General features: G+C 46.3%; 2 protein-coding genes and 1 long non-coding RNA gene across 8 annotated transcripts in view; all 3 read right to left on the bottom strand.

The window, feature by feature from the left end:
* NCAPG2 (non-SMC condensin II complex subunit G2) overlaps nt 1-12,204 on the bottom strand; it is a 51,010-nt gene extending 38,806 nt beyond the window's left edge. For 2 of the 4 annotated variants that reach the window (XM_074315026.1, XM_074315025.1), the window contains exons 1-7: nt 12,114-12,204; nt 10,347-10,466; nt 7,430-7,618; nt 6,995-7,109; nt 5,323-5,477; nt 3,600-3,734; nt 1,008-1,102 (exon numbers count right to left, since the gene is read on the bottom strand). In XM_074315026.1, coding sequence (XP_074171127.1) covers nt 1,008-1,102; nt 3,600-3,734; nt 5,323-5,477; nt 6,995-7,109; nt 7,430-7,618; nt 10,347-10,445 — 788 coding nt within the window. In that variant the 5' untranslated portion in view covers nt 10,446-10,466; nt 12,114-12,204. Of the gene's footprint in view, nt 1-1,007; nt 1,103-3,599; nt 3,735-5,322; nt 5,478-6,994; nt 7,110-7,429; nt 7,619-10,346; nt 10,467-11,821 lie in introns of all 4 variants that reach the window. The other 2 variants (XM_019742524.2, XM_019742523.2) reach the window with 2 other exon arrangements.
* Nucleotides 12,205-13,850: 1,646 nt separating this feature from the next.
* On the bottom strand, nt 13,851-15,247 carry LOC141567691 (uncharacterized). The gene is made up of 3 exons (XR_012490512.1): nt 14,904-15,247; nt 14,473-14,698; nt 13,851-14,370 (listed from the first exon to the last, which is right to left on the bottom strand). It is a non-coding gene; the product is annotated as an uncharacterized LOC141567691 (long non-coding RNA).
* Nucleotides 15,248-16,084: 837 nt separating this feature from the next.
* ESYT2 (extended synaptotagmin 2) overlaps nt 16,085-18,759 on the bottom strand; it is a 64,150-nt gene continuing 61,475 nt past the window's right edge. For all 3 annotated transcript variants that reach the window (XM_074315021.1, XM_074315019.1, XM_074315020.1), the window contains one exon: nt 16,085-18,752. In XM_074315021.1, coding sequence (XP_074171122.1) covers nt 18,707-18,752 — 46 coding nt within the window. In that variant the 3' untranslated portion in view covers nt 16,085-18,706. The remainder of the gene's footprint in view (nt 18,753-18,759) is intronic.

Here is an 18,759-nt window from a genome sequence, read left to right as displayed (position 1 = left end):
TCAAAGAATTATACTTTTAATATGTATCATTTCAGGTACTCTCCTATCTTAGGGAAGAAGAAATTGAGACTAGCGCTTTGCAAAGTAACCACAGAGATCTGTTAGCAGAAAGTAGACAAAGGAAAGTTTGGAGAAGTGGAGGTGAAATGTCAAACTATTTTCTTCCTTCTCAGTTCTGGTCCCCTAGCACTGTACTATTTTCTGTGACACTATGAGAACATAAGCTCAAAACCAAATTCTTAAAAACATTTAAATATAAATAAAATTTTCAAAATCTCCAGGTTGCTAATTCCCTAAAATGACAGTTGCTTTTAGAATCAGTTAGGACTCTATTGGTTCAACCCAAATATTCTGCAAATGAGGAAACAAGAGAATGCATCTTATAAACAGCAGGAGCTTTGCGATTAGAGATTCTGAATCGAATCCCAACTCAACATTTACACAGCTGCCTGACTGAGGGAAAAGCAGCAACCAAGCCCAGGTCAGGAGTTTAAGGACTCGATTTTCAAATGCCAACTAAGTCCTAGGCCCCTGGGCACAGAGAACGTTCCCACGAGGGCCCGACCCCAGGCAGGGCCTCAGTGAGTCCCGGGAGGGGTGAGTCCTGTGCGTCTCTGCACTCCCTGCAGGGCCCTTCCCACCAAAGCCCACAGCTCAGGCCCCAGCAGATCAGAAAGCAGACATGACGTCCAAATGGCATCACGAGTGCCAGTGACATGGCTTTACTGTCACTGAGGCCGAGAGTTAACTGGGAAATAATGTCAGTATTTAAAGAACTACCACAAATTAAAATCTCAACTTCAATACTATTACTGAAAAAGAATGATTTCCTACAGCAGGAAAAAAAACTATCCCGTATACAACAGACCATAATAAATAACACAATTTAAGAGCTAATTTCTAAAGGTTCTGATACATCAATATAACTTTCTTAAAAGTCAGGTCAAATAGACTCTTTCAAGTCCAGATTAAGACAGCACAAAATAGTAATTATCTTCAATACTTACTTTTGTAATCCCTGTAACTGGTTTTTAATGGTCCCGTGGATCATTTTAATAAAATTTACATTCCAGTTGAACAGAGAACTAAGAAATCTTCTTCCCTATAAGTTAAAAAAATAGGATATGATAAAATTGCAACCAAATAAAAAGTTCCCAGTAACTAACACACAATTCTTTGGATGTTTAATCACGCTGACGTTGGCTATTCCCAGCGAAGGAAGTCTCCACAATCCTCACTCAGACTCCACAGACGAAGTCCGCTCCGTGTGGGGACAGCAGGGCAGCAGGAAGAGGGCGGGTGCCTCCCCGTTTGAGCGTGCAGATGCAGACACCACTGAGTGCCTTCCCTGCTGGACCACAGGGTGACACAAACAGGCAGTTCCCACACTGCCCAGCAGGTAAGTTAAATGGCCCATCATCATTTCATTCTGTCATGGAAATCCATCCACATAACCGAAAACCAAGGAATGCTTGAAATCTCGCATTTTGGGGTGGGATTGGAATTGAACATCAGTTCATTTCATCTTTTATAAATGAGAAAACTGAGGCCTTGTACAGTTAAGAAGCGAAGTCGTTGCCAAGATAGAATTTTCAAATACATACAGTCCCCAAATTATAAATGGCATACATGTAGCATGTAACGTTCATTTGCACGCATGCTGCTGACGACACACACACCTAAGCCAGAGTATTTCCTGCCGAGCGCACAGAAGCGCCCTCAGGAACTGCCCCGGAGAACGGCACCACTGCCTTGTCAGTTCCCCAGCACAGCACTGCCACGGACACGCAACACACAGTGACACACACTGCTGGGCAGCCATGCATGAAACAGGCAAGTTAAACCAAGCATTTACTGCAAGTAACTTATCAGGAGAGTATCAGATATTTATCGTTTACCAAGCATGACTGGAAACTGACCTAACCAAATTAATGATCGATTAGGACACTAAGTTGTTTTCTTAAATTCAAAAGAGTACATCAGCTAAAAAAAAAGAGAAAGTTTTAACACTCACGTGTATATTTATGTCTATGCTATATACTTGCTCTTTATATAGAACTTAAACAAATGTAATTCATCACCTGTATGTATAAGCCAATATAAATAAAGTCTGCCTGAATCCACTTTTAACTTCTTACTCTCCCCCAGATTTCCTAACAATCTTGGACATTCTTAAGGCACAGGCCACACATCCAACGTCTCTTCTAAGCCTGGTGATGTGATAACAGTAATAAGCACATTCCCTAAAATGCCAGTGTTGCTTTTAGAATTAGTTAGGACTCTATTGGTTCAACCCAAATATTCTGCAAATGAGGAAAACAGGAGAACGCATCTCATATACAGCAGGAGGCACTGCCAGCCTGGGCTAAGGCTCTGCACGCATCACCGCATGTCTCCTCACAGGAACCAGTGAGAAACCAACTATTGTTCCCGCTTTACAGGAAGAAACGCTGAGGTTGAATGTAGTCTGACCAAGGCCACCATCCATGAAGTGAATGAACAGGGATCTGAAAATAGCCCATCTGACCCCAGCAGCCAAAGGTCTTGGTCATCATGGTCAGTAATCACACATGGCCCTTGACCCTGGAGGGCTGCAGATGGTGCACCGGACTGGGCCAACTGGGTCAAATTCTGTCTCTACCACTGACCAGCTGGACCGGAAGCAAAGTCTTCATTTAGGGGCTTCAGCACTGGGACTCCTCCTCCTCCCCTGGGGAGTCCTTGCCCTGCTCCCCCAGGGAGGAGTGAGATTTCCTCCTCCGTGTCGAGCCCACGAGCAAGCCAACCCAGAGGCCGCGTGGCACAACAGAAGCAACAGTGTTCCCTGCACCCCGAGCCTGGCAGCGCAGTCACGTTCAATAACCACCACAGAAAGGCTCTCAGACGGCACAACACCCCTGCCAGATGGCCAGGCAGGCCGCTCTGGAACCTTTACTTTTCTAGCAGCCACGCTTAGAAAGGTAAAACAGATTAACTTTAATAATCCATTTTTGTAAGCCAATATATCCAAAATATTATCATGTAAATAATATTTACATAACAAATTACTGAGACATTTTACACTTTTTTCATACTAAGGTTTGAATCCGTGTATTTTACACCCAAGAACACAACAATATCACTGGCCACACCTCACGAGCTGAGTGGCCACCAGGATGGACATTGCAGCAGAGCGTCAGAAGCCTCGCCTTGGGTTTATTGGATGGGAGCAAAAAGAAGTCGAGAATACTGTGTGATGATGGTTCCGAGTACCTGCCACTTAACCTGGAATGAGGGTGAGGGTCAGCTCTAATCCCTGGGGAAGTGCTTTCTCCACCTTATTTTAATCACTCTTAATTTATAATGCAATCACAGTTCCACCAGGATTCGCACAGTCACCTGTTACTACCTGATTTAATGATGAAATAAGCAACAACTTGTAAAATGTTTGCTTAATACTGCCAAGCAGTAAAAAGGAGGTGAATCTTAGCTTGAACGCTAAGATGACTCTTTCATTAAAACACTGTATACCTGACATACAAACAGCAACTACACGAACTTAGAAATAACATCCATGAAAAAGCAGTTCACAAATAGACCAAAAAAGAAATTTTCTTTACCTCTTCCTTCTTGATATAATTAACATTTATGAAGCACTCAAGTAGCATATTTTTAATTTCTCTACTTTCCTCCAAATCATAATCAAAGCAATATAAAGCTTGATGAATACGCCAAAGCCGACATATGTCTGCTCCCTAGGAATGACGTAAAAAAGAAAAATGTTAAGAGCTTTTTAAATAAAAAGTTAGGTCATATTTCAAATTAACTATAACAACACTTTATATTACAAATAACTACAACTCCAGATTATTCATCAAAAAGGAAGAATGACAAGAGAAAACAGATTTTAAAATTTGCAAATGTCACTTGCGACCCTAGAGAGCACTTTTGTAAAACACAGGCAAAAGCGAGCGGATCACGGAGCCAGAGCTGAGCAGCAGGTTCCTGCGATGGTGGAGCCTGAGTCTGCAGCCCGGGGGCGCGGAGCCCCATCAGGCTGGGGGGCAATAAAGTGTAACTGAGGCAACTGAGAAGCCCAATTTTTTATTTTAACTTTAAATTAAATTTAAATAGCCCCATGCGGCTAGTGGCAGCAGCGCAGGTATAGGCCATTAGAAGACATTAAGTCTTGATTTAAAGGCTAAACACAAATGGCCGGAAAAATAGATTTTAGAAAGACAAATCAATGATGGCTTAAGGATAAGTTCTAACATAAACGGGGGTTTTCAGTCGCTCCTATAGCCCACAGGAAGTCAAAGAGCTTGCTGAGGGTGCAGCCAAACAGGGTCCTCAGTGCCACAAAACTGACTGCTCCTTGGAGGCCACCGTGAGACACTCTCACACTCATGGCAGGAACATGAGTGGGTCTAAGCTTCACAGAAAGCTGCTGGCAACGTGCACTAAAAGCTCCAAGTTCAAGAAAAGGAAAACAGGAAAAAGAAGGAAAGAAAGAGCTCCAAGTTCAAACCCGCTGACTGATCTATGAATTTCATTTCTAGAAATCTGTCATAAGGAAGGACATACACGAGACAGGAACGTCAGAAAAAAATTCCTACTAAATATCCCTAACAGAACAATGATCACCTTGGGTGATGGGGATTATGGATGATTTTTATCTTCCTTATTTTCCCTTTTCTTCATTTGCCCAATTTTCTAAGATGAACATTAAGTATCTCTTGTGGTCTTGATCGGGGGGAAATGTTCCTTTTCTGGATTTCTGAACTGTATACCAAAGATTAAAGGACAGAAACAGCCCACGTTCCATCCAAGCTCCAGACACGCTCTCCGTGGTCCCCAGGCCTGGGCTGCAGCCTGAAACGAGCCCCCAACCCTCACGCTGCGGCACCTGCACCTGTCTCTGGGGGCTCTGCCTGAGTACTCATGTGCCAGGTGTCCCCCACAGGGCGCGTCCCATCCTGTCCAATCCCGCGTGGGCTCTGCCTCTCTGAGGACCACACCGACAGGCAGCTCCCCCCAGGCTTCTGTCTCAGTACTGCTGCTCCCCTGCCTTGAACTCACACAAGGTGGAAGTAGAAGAGTCACCTTGCGACCCTCAAGTGACATGAGAGAGGACGAGGAAGACGAGGAGAAAGCTTGCACACAGCCGGCTGCACTGAGGAGTCACTGCCTCTCCGTGACTGCCAAGCCTGAACATCCCGCAATTAAAGAAACCCCGACTGGGAAAGCCACTGCGGCCAAGCCCCTCGTGAGAAAACACAGCTCCCACGTGACACAAACACACGCGCTCTTTAAGCCAGGTGCGCACTGAGAAAATGAACCCACTGTTTTTGTCTGGAGGCTCTTCCTTAGCAGCATGAGGAAAGCCGTCTTCCCCATGTCTTCTTTGGCAGGCAGGCCTTTCTCCCACCACGTAACACACAAGTCCTGAATGGAACTCGGCAGCTTTCGCTCAGATTCAGGCAGTGCGTACAAAATACCTGCGAGAGCCCAGTAAGTGATTGATCAGTAAGGCAAAGCACTATCAGTTCAGATTTGACAGTGTAGCGTACTGACTTATAAAGGTTTCCTAAGCAAATATCAGTTTATGTTTAACTTGCCAACGATGGACATACATACATTATAGGATACAAGCAGTGTTAATTAACAAATTGTTTTCCTGTTGTTATGAAAGCAAGCCCAGCAGAACAGAGGATTTCAGAACTGGAGACTCAGAGGGCAAGCTGCCCAAGCCCCTAATGTAAGAGGCAGATCTCAAGGCCCTCCAAGTGTAAATGAGACGACACGGTGGTGACAGTTCTCCAGAGTCAGGTCCAGTCTGCTAACCGAGAATCCACCATAGCCATCCCTCTGTATGCTGGCCTCAATTTCTGACTCATGGGGGAAAACTCGTAAAAGCCACCACGAAAATGAATACAAGAACTGCAGTGCTCTTATTAACAGAAAAGCTCCTGAGTTCAATGAAAACACTAACAAGGTGCTCATACCTGTAGCCCACAGGTATCTGAATGCCTCTCACTAACGTAAAGTTCCTGAGTTAACAGGAAGTTGGGAACAACCATGTGTTAGCACTGATCAGGTTACCAAACATTTATTTGGAGGCTGTGCAGATAAATATGCTGTTAGTAACATTTGCAAAGCACTTAGGAGCTATCTTTATATTGATTTTGGATGACGTCTTAACAAGACGCTATTTCAATGCAAGAATTCTGAATAAAACAGCATACTACACAGACACACTGACTCCAAGTGACACTGAGAATGAAAAGCTTGGTGACAGAACTTGTCACATAGAACTACTTACAGTCACACAGTGTGTGTGTGTGGGGGGTACATGGGTGATTTTTCTTAAAAATCATTACTTAAAATGACTTCTGTATCTGTAAAATAATTTTATATAGTACTTTACACTCACATCTTCTCATTAATTTAGTCTAGTGTTTCTGCTAAATCAATAACTACAGTTTTACACTAGTTAAAACTTGAAAAGTACTGTGATATAATTTTAGTAAAGGAAAACTCCCCTAAGAGTCAACAATTATTCTTTAGGCAATGTTCATGACATACTTAAAGAAAAAAATTCAATGTCACAAATGTTGGGTTACATTGAAACCATCTGGCAGTTGTAACTATCACCAGCTGAGAAATTTAGAATCAGACTATTTTCCCTTAATAAACTCTTAGCATTGGTCCTGTAGGTCAAGTAAGACATTCCTGAAAGACCTGCAAACCATGGCAGTTAGTTGCTCAGTGAGGCACATTACCACCGTCAGAAACATTTGTGTGCGGCTTCCCCTAAACTAATTACTCAGGACGGCTCTTGAAAGACTCCTCCTTTGCTCCTTTTCTGGCCCTCGTAAGAGCCTGACTGCGCGGTTATGACAACACCGCTGCTGCTGCTGCTGCTGCTGCTGCTGCACGGCCCTGGCTCCCTCTCACAGGTCATCACTCAGCTGCCCCCCTTCTAAATGTACTACGTTATGACAAGTCAACGTACCATTCAGTATCACAGCACATTCCAGTAAGGCCTCATAGTTCTCATGTTCATTTATTACAGACACAGACGCAAGAATCACAGATGTAATTGCATGAAGTATTTCTATGTTTCTTTCCTATAAATAAAAATTCCAAGTATAAGTGAATTAAAATCAACTTAGAATTCAATTTTTAAAAGAAATGTAAAAATTACCAAATTTATAAAGATCAGGCCACACTTGTAGCTTATTGTAAAAAGTGAATTAAAGCTGAATAGTCAGTTGTCCGAAAAGCACACCAACAATGATTACTAGATTCATAATGGTACAACGAGAAAAGGGTAAAACTACAACAAACTTCTAATATGCTTGACTTCTAACTTTAAATTTTTTCTTAATTTAAAATTCAATGATACACAATAAATAATTATATTTCATTTGTGAAGGACCAAAACTACCATTTTTGAACCATGGTCTGTCTCCATGTTGTCTCCACCCTGGGTCTCCACCGTCTGCCACCCATCCACAGGGCTTTCCAACAACACATCTGTGAGTAAATTCTTGAGTCTTTCCCATAGCTCTTCTTTCTGTTTCCTTGATAATTCATCTAGTAATTCATTTAGGTTGAAAGGGTCAGAAGCATCTTCCTATAAAACAAATAAAAAGTATTACATTTCAAATACAAAAAATTAGTTCCATCGTTTTTATAATGGCATCAAAAGAAATGTTTAAGTACTAACTCAGTTACAAGTTCAAGAGTTTGGTTGTAGTTTTATTAAAAGGGAAAATACACAGGTTATCAGGCAGAAAGTAGCAGATTCCTCCTCCACATATTCAGCTTGATTATCCTAATCCTTGGAGTTAAAATTTTCCCCCCACTTGGCAAAATCCTCCCTAAAATCCGTCCATCCAGATGCCCAGCACCCCCGGCCTACCATCAGTTCACAGAAGTGTGCCAGAGCCCAGATGGTAATAACGCAGCCAGGCCAACTTATCGCACCCGAGTGCCTGGTCTCTACCCTGACTTGAGCCCTCAGCATCCACCTTCCAGTCGTCTGTACACACCATTCTCATTAGCCAACGGGACTATTTGAGAGCCGCTCAACTATCCTTAAAACCCCTGAGCCAATCACCATTTCCTCTCACTCTGAGCAGATGACCTCACCTATTCTTTGACAAAGCAAATAGAGGCCATTATCAAAAGGGCAGAGAACCCAGCAGAGGGACCCCCTTTAGCCAACCTGAGCACCAAAATAGTGACAGTGATGGATTATAACCCACAGAATAAAATGAGAACCAATGAGGCTATATGGCGATACACACATACAAATAACAGCACTGGTACGCTGTAGAATGCCAATGGAGAAAGAGAAGAAAAACGGGGTTGGAAAGTCAGTTTCATAGTTGTTACCATAGTAATTGATTCCCGCAGGAGTTATCAATAATGCTAATCCCAGTGTGTGGAAGTACAGCAACGAGCAAGCAGGATAGGGAGCTCGTGTCAGCCACTTCCCAGGTGACCTATTCATTACAAAGGTGGAGACAGCAGCTTCACAGTGGAGAAATCGGGTGGACACCCCCCGAGCCATGATCAAAACTCACATCCCCAGTAATGGGGCACAGTGACACCACGTGCCTCCGCTGAGGAGGACGGCATGTTCCTGCCAAAGCGTGGAGGATGCCTTTAATCAGATCCTCCGTCAGACAAACGCAAACTGAAGGAGATGCCACCAAATAAAACGGCTGCCCACAGCCTCCATAACTGTCAAGGTCATAAAGTACGGTTGAGAAATTCTCCGAATTAAAAAACTGAATGCAAAGTGCAATAGTGGACTGGGTCCTGGGTCAGGGAAAAGAAGAAGCATGAGCATGTGTCACTGCACCAACGTCAACTTCCCTGACAGAACACCATCTTATAATACGAGACCGTAGGAACGCATTTCTCTCTCATGAGGGAAAGTAACTGTCCATGTTACTAGCAACAGATTTACTAGCTCCTGCTCTACTTCTTGGTTATCACTAATTTGATTTTCTCCACATGATCAGAACAAGCGAGGCCTGGCTCTTGCGCCCAAGGTGACAGGAGGAGTCGGTGCCCTGAGAGCTGGGGGTCCTCAGAGTCCCGAGCTGGCTCCTTTTCTCTCATCACACCACAAGATGACCCCATACTAAGACTTACGCTTCCAGCTGGAGCCCATGACACACGGATTTGTCTCGAGCCCAGACCTCTTTCCTGGGCTTCAGACACACCTCTCCATCTGCCCACTGGACATCTCCTTGTGCATGTGCCCCTGGAGGCCATTCTACGTGTCCAAAATTGAGCCATCTCCTCTCCAGACCTGCCCTCTGTCCACTTCATGACCTCGCTAAATGGCACAAGGCAAAAACCAGGGACCCTCCTTGGCCCTTTCCCTGCGCATGCCCCATCAATTCAGTGCCATCACCCACCACCAGACAGCTCTCAAGGACACCCACACCTTCACGTTTCCATGTCCTAAGCCAACCCCCATTCTGAAGGGCATAGCCTCTTCCCGCTCTCCACCTCTTCTCTACCTCTCTTCAATCTAGTTTTCATGTGTAGCCAAAGGAATATTTCCAAAGGGCAACTGTGATTTTTCTGTCTCTCTCTTTTGCCCGCTAGTTTCCTCTCCCTTTTGTTCCCTTGCACACAGGTCACTCTCTGCTTAAAGCCCTCACCCCCTGAGCGCAGTCTCAGCTCTTTCAGTGGTAAAGAAGGCCCCGGGGCTCGGGTCTCGCCCCCTCCTCAGCCCGCATCTCTGGCTCTACGCTCCGCAGTCCTCAGGCCTCACACACGCGCCTGCTCTAGTCTGTAAAATCGTGGCCTCCGACTCCAGCAGTCCTTCCCACGCCCTCTCTGACTGGCTCGTTTCTACGTACCTTCTGGATCACAGTTTCCACAGCCTGTCCACTGGGACGGGAAGCATTCCATGGCTGGATTTGGGATGCCCTCGCCCATATCCTTGCCACAGCTCAGCCCGCTCAGCCCTTACGTGCGTCCGGACCCACCCAACACTGTAAATAACCTGAGGACAGGTTATCTTGTTTTCCTGTTTCCTCACTATGCCACTCACACACATACAAAAGAACAATAAATATTTCTTAAGTAAACAAGCACAATGCATCACAGCACTCAGCATCCTCACAGCATCTCTCTTAGAAGAAAGCAGGACAGAATTTGTGAGTAGTTGTCCATCAACTGGTCTATATAAGTACAGTTTGTTTTATTTTTCAAAATAAACCTTGGTCCCTACAGATTCACTGAGATGACTATATTTCATTTACAGACATAATGATTTTAGAAAAATGTTTTACATTAACAGTCAAAATCACAAGAAAGCTAAACATAAGACTTACAGCAAGTTGAACAAATTGCAAAAATTCTCCAATCTGCTCCTTAGACACCGCTTGTACAAATGTCTCACGCTTTTCCATGACCGATGAACTGTGTTTCATATGGCATTTATTCTGTGAACCCTAGTGGAAAACACAATCATTCAGAAACTTGCATTTGCAAAGATGTAATCTGGTACTGACATCCAAAACTGCAAGAAAAATCCTCTACCACCTATGAGTAGACAGTTTCTGACAATATTCTGACATAAAACAAGTTATGATACCTAAAAAACAATTCCCTTATTTTCATTACTGAGGTAGTACCAACATAACAGGATATTGTTTGTTAATGAAACTGCCAACTAAGAAAAGAGACACCCAAACGGCCCAGGAGGGCATCCTCCTTAGTGCCTAGGAAGATGCTCGGGCAGGTCTGAGTCAGCTCAACGAGAACAGCCTGACCCCAGCTGCCAACTCCTGGAGTCTCCCTCTCCAAAGGGCCACTCCTCCCAGCCATAGCGGCTTGTTGATCCGCGGTGCAGGGTCACCTGGGAGCTCATCAGCCTGGGCATCAGGTGTGCCCAAGCACAGCACACTCCGCCCCACCCTTGCAGGGAACCAGAGCTCAGGGGTTTGGGACTGTGCACAGCCAGCTCCCGTGCGTCCGCCAATAAGCCCTATTTTCCACTTACACCACCTGTACTAGCAGAGCCCTGTCTGAAAGACACCACGATAAACAGCCAAATGATGGAATATACCGCATGTTGTCATGTATAATGCACACTTTTTTGCCCAAATTTGTGAGGGGAAAATAAGGATGAGCATTATACATGGGTAGTGCTAGTCCGCGTCCCTGAAAGTTTGGGCCAAAAACGTGGGAGTGCATTACACACGCCCAACGTGGTATATGTTACAGGCCCCTTCACTTTAAGAATAAATGAAAACCTGCACCGTTACAAATAGAGCAATATGAAAAATTACCGCTACCCACGGCAATAATTATGAGGACAAGGAGTCATCTGACACACAGAACCCCAGACCTTAGGGTCTAAATCAAACCGGCGAAAGCACAAAACTTCGCCACCTAAGTGCCACTGAAGTGTGGCCACCTCGTTCCTCGGCCGGGGGCCAAGCAGCCCTGGCTGCCTCCCGAGAGGGGACCGATCCACCCATCGGAACAGCAGCAGCCTGCCCCGGACGCGCGGGGTCGGCTGGCGTGCGTGGACCTCCGCCCCTCCCTGCAGGGCTGGGAACTCCCCTGGTGCTATTTCCAAGTGCGCACGGCCTCCCCCGGCTGCTCCCTAAGGACAGTGGGGACAGCGCGGGGGTCACTAGTTCTCCTCCGACACTCAGTCGACCTCCCGGAGTGGCACCGCTGTGTCTCCTGCACTGTTTCATGCAGGTGTGGCAGCAACTAAGACGAGCTAAAAGGCAGACCCCGCCGCCTTGCCACCAGCCCTCCCACCCACAAACCTCCACCGGAGCCAACGCTTCACCTCAGAACTCAGAGCTGCTGACAGCACGTCCCCGGGGCACAAACCGGGAACTGATCCTCTGCGGGTCGGTCCCGGGCCGGGCGGGGTCCTCTCCGGGCTCAGTGCCGCGAGGAAGGCGCCGGCGTCGGCGCTCAGAGCCCCGCTGCCCGCCTCTGCCGCGCCTCCTCAGAGACGCCAGCCGGGCCGTAGGCGCGGACGAGGCCCACGGGGAGGCTGCGGTGCTGGGGGCCCGACCCGCCGTTTCCCGGCCCCCTACCGGGCGCCCTTCGCTGTCCCGCACCGCGGCGCTCACCTCGTCCTCGGGGTCCGCCGTTTCCCGCGCTCGGAACAGATTCAAACCCGCCCGCCCGCGCCCGCGCCCGCGCCGCGCTCCGCCCGCCTGCGCGTCACCGTGCGCCGCTCTCGCGAGAGCCGGGAGCGCCTGGGTGGGGCCGCTAGAGGGCGCTCGCCCCGCCCACCCACGCTCCGGCCCCTCCCACAGCCCGCCCCGCGCTCCGGCCCCGCCCACAGCCCGCCCCGCGCTCCGGCCCCGCCTTCTCCACGCGAGCTCCGATCCTGGCAATTTTAGTCTGACGTCAAAGTCGGTTTTATCATTGGCTTAAGCGGATGCAGTCTGACATAGTTATAAAGACTGACTCTTAAAACTGTCACATCACTAAATACATTCAATGAAATCTGAATACTTGATCAATTGGATACCTGTTATTTAGAACTCTTATTTCCATCCCGTGTCTCTCTCATAATTCTGTCTTGATGTGATATCTATTTTTGCTGTGCAGTCTATGGATCCTGTCTCCAGCAAAAGTATATATAAATTGATTTTTTAATATTGTGTGACCATAATGCTCTACATTTGACAACTTTCACATTTAGTGGGGATATAAATAGATCAAAACCAAATTAATTATAAAGTTTGTTAAGTATGGATTAAATTTGAAACTAAAATTTTGTTGAAGCACGCCTCTTAATGCTATGGTTAACACTTTTTTTCCAATCAATTTGTGCTTCCAAAAATGAATCTTCTAGTCTGATTTTCATGTTTATAGGTATAAATACTGAGAAAACTTGTTCACATAAACAAGGGGCAGAAATGAAAAACTAATAGCAACATCCTCAATTCCTTAAGCACATTTTAGTTAGATGCCAAAAACCACACACTGATTATCATGAATTTCTTTTAACTTAATTTATATCAGCTAATAACTTGATTGGGCTGCCCTTCCATTTTTGTTGAAAGCAAAAACTTGGAAACAACCTGAATTTCAAAAAAATTTTTTATCCAGTCATTTGACATCATTCACTTTGTCAGTTTCTAGGAAGAATACCAAAAAACCTTTACCCAGGTACATTAAATTAGTATTAACTATATTGGTTACTCTTCCATTTCAAGGTCCTTCGTCAATACCATTTTTTAAAAATAGCTTTTATCACTTGCTTTCTATGTTTTCCCCACACCTTGGAGAGCTACATATTTAAATCACTCAACTTATGGAGACTGTCTTCCAAAACAATTCAACTGGTAAATTCGGGCCTCCCGGTGAAGCTAATCAGCCTAAGCAGAATTAACTGTCAGAAAAGTCTGGAGGAGTATGACAAACTCCTGAGAAATAGAGTGTGTCTCCCCCATCCAGTTGGGCTATCAGGGAAAACTCAGGGCCACCTGGCCTCACCCGGTGCTTCCTCCTGCAGAGTCAGGGCCTGGAAGAGGACTGTCACCATGACCACTCCGGGGGCTGACACTCCACTCATTTTGTCTTGTGAGGGGTAGGGGGAGCCCCAGAAACCCAGGGGTCCTGACATGCTCTGTGCTCCCTGTTCAAGCCTGTCACACACAAAGGTCAGACTCCCACACCCCCAGTCATCTCCCCACAGGCTCTGCCATAGGCCTTATTCTTCCCCTTCTGTTACTCACCCCTTCTGAAATCCTCAGTCCATTGACAGCCAAGTCCCACGTGCTCAGCCTGATGTCTGCGGGACCCCCACCTCCGTGCCCCAGCCACCCTCTGTGAGGACTTCCCCCCTGCAGCTACATCTTTCATTCTTGAACCATCCAGAGTGGATTCCGTTTCTGAGTGAACCCAAATGAAGTGGAGGTATCAGGGAGGTTGGGGTGGGAGCCACTGTCTGGCCATCTGATGGAAATGTAATGGGAGCCACAGATTCAAGTACGGACCCCCAGTAATCACATAAGAAAAGGTAAAAATCAACAGGCTGGACAAACTTTCATCATGTGCCTTATTAAACCAATCAGATCAAAAACATTGCATTTCAACAATACAAAATTATAGCCTTTTTGAAGCTGGGGCACTGGTCCGTTAGAAGGTTGTAGCCCTGAGGCAGGCAGAAGGGGGACCCCTGAGAGCACGGGAGTTCTGACGCAAGACAGCAGGGGTTCGGTGTAGCCAGTGACCCACTTCACACTGAGGTGCCAACCCTCGGCTGCCTCCTCCCCTCTGAGAAGCACCCCTCCCCCCGCAGTCTGTGATTCAAAAGGCACCCGCTGTTATCAGCTTCCTGAATAGCCTCCCAGAAATAGCCAGAAATATTTTCTGCCGAGTAAAAAAACACAAAATTTGTAATTTAATCATAATTGCAACTGGGAAAATAAGCTAAAACAGCAAGTGGCCACTGCTAACAACTTAAAAACTTACTATACGGCTATTACAAGGACCATTTCTCAGCCATTCTGGCGGCACCTGCAGGTGGAGCGGCGTGAAGGGCCAAGCGGTGGGTCCCTGGCGGCTGACGCTCCCCAGCGGCTTGAGTCACGGATTCCGAGAAAGAGAGGAGGGCTCCTGGCTACGCAGGAGGCGGTGGTGGCAGGAACACGTCCTTTCTTTCTGTGGTTTTACACTGTACTATCTCTAAAAGTTTGAACTTGGGAAACGAGGGTGTATTTGAACAAAAATTAAAGAAAAGGCAGAGGTAATGGAAGCTCAAGGCCCACACTTGCCCCGGGACCCCTGGGAACGGAACCGACAGGCCCCACAAGACACCTGCTGCACCCGATTGAGACACCCCCCCCCCCACAGGGAACCGCTGGGTGGGGGGAGGGTGAAGGCTGGGCACATCCTAGGCTCACCTCCTTTTGTCACCCACTCAGTTGGGTGGAGACACAGCGGAAGGTGAAGTGAGACTGCTGAGCCGGGCTGGGAATGGGGCGCACAGATCAGAGCCCTTTGGACTCTGGGGAGGTCCCGCGTTTATCCTAGGTTCTCCTTCAAGACCATTCCCGGCCTTTCCTTCCAGGAATTTGCATGTACCTCCGACGTGGTGACCTTGGAAAGCTTGAAGGGGAGGTGAGCTATCCACCTTCCTCTTCCTCCTGGGTCCTTGGGGAGGGTTAGCACCTCCCAGGGCAGGGGTGGGGTCTCCCCAGTGGGTAACTCAAGGAGAGAGGGATGGTCCAGGGCAGAGCCTTCTCAAGGGCATGTTAGGGTTTCCTGAGCTGCTTATAAACAATAGGAAGCGGGCGGGGTGTGGGGGGGTGTGGGTGTGGGTGTGGGTGGTGGCTCAGGTGGTTGGAGTACCGCGCTCCTAACCCCGAGGTGCCAGTTCGATTTCCGCATGGGCCAGTGAGCTGCGCCCTCTGCAGTTAAGATTGTGAACAACAGCTCCCCCTGGAGCTGAGCTACCGCGTGCTGCGAGGAGCAGCCTGCCTTGAGCTGCTGACTGCCTCAGCCAGGGGGAGCGCAAGGCTCATAATACCAACAAGGGCCAGGGAGCGGTGTCCTACACAACTAGACTGAGAAACAAGAGCTTGAACCAGAGTGGGGTGGGGAGGTGGAAGAAGGGGGGAAAATAGGAAGCCTAGACTTTCTCCGGGACAATGAGGCCAGAGGATTGGGGGACCTAATACGCTGGGTAATATGCTGGGCATTAGTATTTCTTAATTAGCATCAGGATCCCCTGTGATCCAAATGTAAAGGTTGGAAGCGGAGCTCAGAAAAGATGGAGGAGGAAACCTGAGTGGCACAGGCATCAAATAAAAAATGCTGTTGTCCTGGCTGATGCTGACCTCACAGCGACTGAGCACAGGGCTGTGGGCTCAGGCGCCTTGTCAGCTTCCTTCCGAGCGAGACAACCAACACAGGAGATGATCACTGCCCCCCACCCCAATGCACAGCATGCCGCAAAGTGGACACAGCCCATGTCCCCAACAGACAAGTGGACGAATGAGATGGGATGGTATTTACTTTTCAGATTATCTGGTCCCATACTAGAATTCTAATTTCAAAAGACAAAGGAAAAACAATTCACAAGTGAGCTAACATAAAAGTTTATTGAATAAATAATACATGCACTGTCATATAAAATTAGCTGAACAAAAAGGACATTCTACAATAAAAACCCTCTGCAGTTTTCTACTTGCAGTGGGTGATCCAGCTAGAATTGGAGTCAAAGTAACAAACAAGCACAGTTTAAACGCACAGCTTTGCATTTGGCTTAGGTTCTTGAGAAAGAAGGGCTGAGCACTTGATGAAGAGTATCTGTAAAAGGAACTCTCCTGTATAGAACATTCTTTGCGGTAAATACAACTCCTAGGCTTCTTGTTTTCATCTGAGACTTTTATTTATACTTTGTATTTTAAGGCACAGAACAAGCAACCCACATGTACAAACTAACAATTCAAATTCATCCAAGTGAATTTCCCTGCACTGGTTTGGCTGAATGCTGAACAGCTCCAGTTCCCTTTCTCCAGATGAATTGGTCCTTAAGAAGTGGAGCTGAGCACAGAGAACTCAGAGGGCACCATCGTCAGGGCAGGGGAACTCTCGCCCTCGCCCTCAGAATGACAGCTGCCTGCCACAGCGGACAGAATCTCGCCTGGAGGTGCCTGCAAGGAACCAAACCCTGGCTTCCTTTCCGTCCCTCTGCCAGGGGCCTGGGAACCTGCAGCTCACAGGCTCAGTACCACTCATTGTAGTCACTTCGCCTACCTGCTGAAACAAAGCATCCCATCAATTAAAATACTCGAAAACGTGAAGCTCATGATTGTAAAAGTCAACAATTTAAGATGTTGGTAAAGATTATTTCACGCCAAATTGCAATGAGTGTTTCTTCTCAGTTACAGGTTATGCCTGACGCCCTCCAACAGGCCTAATTTGTGAAACATCTTCAATCAGACACCACAGGCAGGCACCTAGATTTTGTGAGTAGTTACCTGTCTTTCTCACGCTACTGAGATGGCCCAGCCAAGTGCTTTGTGTACACACACACCGCCGTGAATGTCCCCCTGCACGTTACACAGGAAACAGTCAGCGCAGACTGCTCTTTGTGATGACATGCAATGTGCTGTGAAGCTGCAGGGTCCACTATAAACATGCCCAGGGTTCAAAGCGTAAATGAAACAGAACGACAACCCGCTGGGAGCAGGAGTGCACAGAAGGAAGTCGCGTCCCCGCAGGCACTTGGGCACGTGTGGTCCATCACGTAAGCAGTCGAAGCCCATGCAAGCTTTCTGACAAGAGCTCCCATTGCCGCCAGTAAGCACTATTTCCCCAATGACTTGAGAATGTTCTTATGGCTCAGGAAGTCACCCTCACTGTCCAGCTTAAAGCACTTAAGGCTGTCTGCATGTGCGCACCCTTCACTTATGGCACACACAGCTCACCACACTGCCCTTCGACACTCTGAAGTGTAAAACATGCTTTTAATAATCTAAGAAGAAAAATATATTCCAGAATACAAACTGTGTAATAATATTCCAACAGTGAGGTCAGTCATGGCATGAAGTAAGGACACCCAGGAAATGGTGGTTTACAACCAACAGCCACTGTGCCGCCACCACGGGCCCCGAGGAGGCCTGTGCGTCAAGAGCTCTGGCAACCTGTCCTGCGTGTGATGCCACACAGACGAAGGCAGGAATCAGCTTTCGGTGTTTAGCACAGCTTCCTAACACTCACCCCGAGTTACCTCACAGTCATTAGTTATGGTGACAGTATCAGCCTCTCTTTCTTTACAGGCCGGGAGAACATGGGAAGTTAACAAGCTCACGATGGGCTATTTCATAACAGCCTAACTGCTAACATTGAACATCTGTCTGCACTGTATTTTAGGAAAAGTGTAGCTGGGTATCTGTGCACTATTTCATGAATAAGTTACAACAAGAAATTAAAAATAAACTTAAGACATTTCATTTTATGTAAGAGATTTCAGATTAGTACACTATGATTTATGAACCATGACAATTCCTTTAATATTTTACGCTACTCAGTGATGTAACACTTTTCCTTAGAAGCACTTCAACCAACTTCTCAATAACACATGTTTATATTTATGAAAGTGTTAAATCTTGAATATTTTCTTTCATTGGTAATGGGCAGAAATATACTAATATTTAATAATCTTTCACCTTTTCTTTTAAAAAGAAAGAGCACAAAATAAGCCATTGAGAACTTTTTCCTGCAAAGACAAAAAGATTATTTCTCATAAGAATTTAATAAGTTTTAAAAGAAAAAATATATATATTTCCTTAATCCATTTTCTTCTGAATTCAAACCAGCATGTAGAGATTATAAAAAATAGAGTCTATTTACATGGCATAGTGAGCCTCAGTGCTATACAAAGCAAGGCAATAATAAAGCATATACACAAATCTGCATCTAGTAGATACAACTGACATACAGATTAACAAAACACAATAATAACCAATGTCCTATTGTACACTCTAGTAACTGGCAAAGTACTAGAGGAAATCAAACATACAAAATTTAACAACAATATTGGCCAAATATGCCTAAAACGTCAACCAGTTTTATAAAACTAGGAAGGTATGTATAACCAATACATGAAAAGTAGAAAAATAGCATCGCTGTGTCCGTGGGAGGGTGCATCCCAGCACACAGGCTGGGCAGCCAAGGAGGGCTCCTCACGCACCCACGCCTACGTCACCATGTGCGGTCTCGTCCCGTCTTCCGTGAGGTCATACCTGGGAG

This window comes from Rhinolophus sinicus, linkage group LG11 (assembly GCF_036562045.2).
Source record: "Rhinolophus sinicus isolate RSC01 linkage group LG11, ASM3656204v1, whole genome shotgun sequence".
In the NCBI taxonomy this organism is placed as follows: Eukaryota; Metazoa; Chordata; class Mammalia; order Chiroptera; family Rhinolophidae; genus Rhinolophus; species Rhinolophus sinicus.
This window is presented reverse-complemented; position numbering and strand designations above follow the sequence as displayed.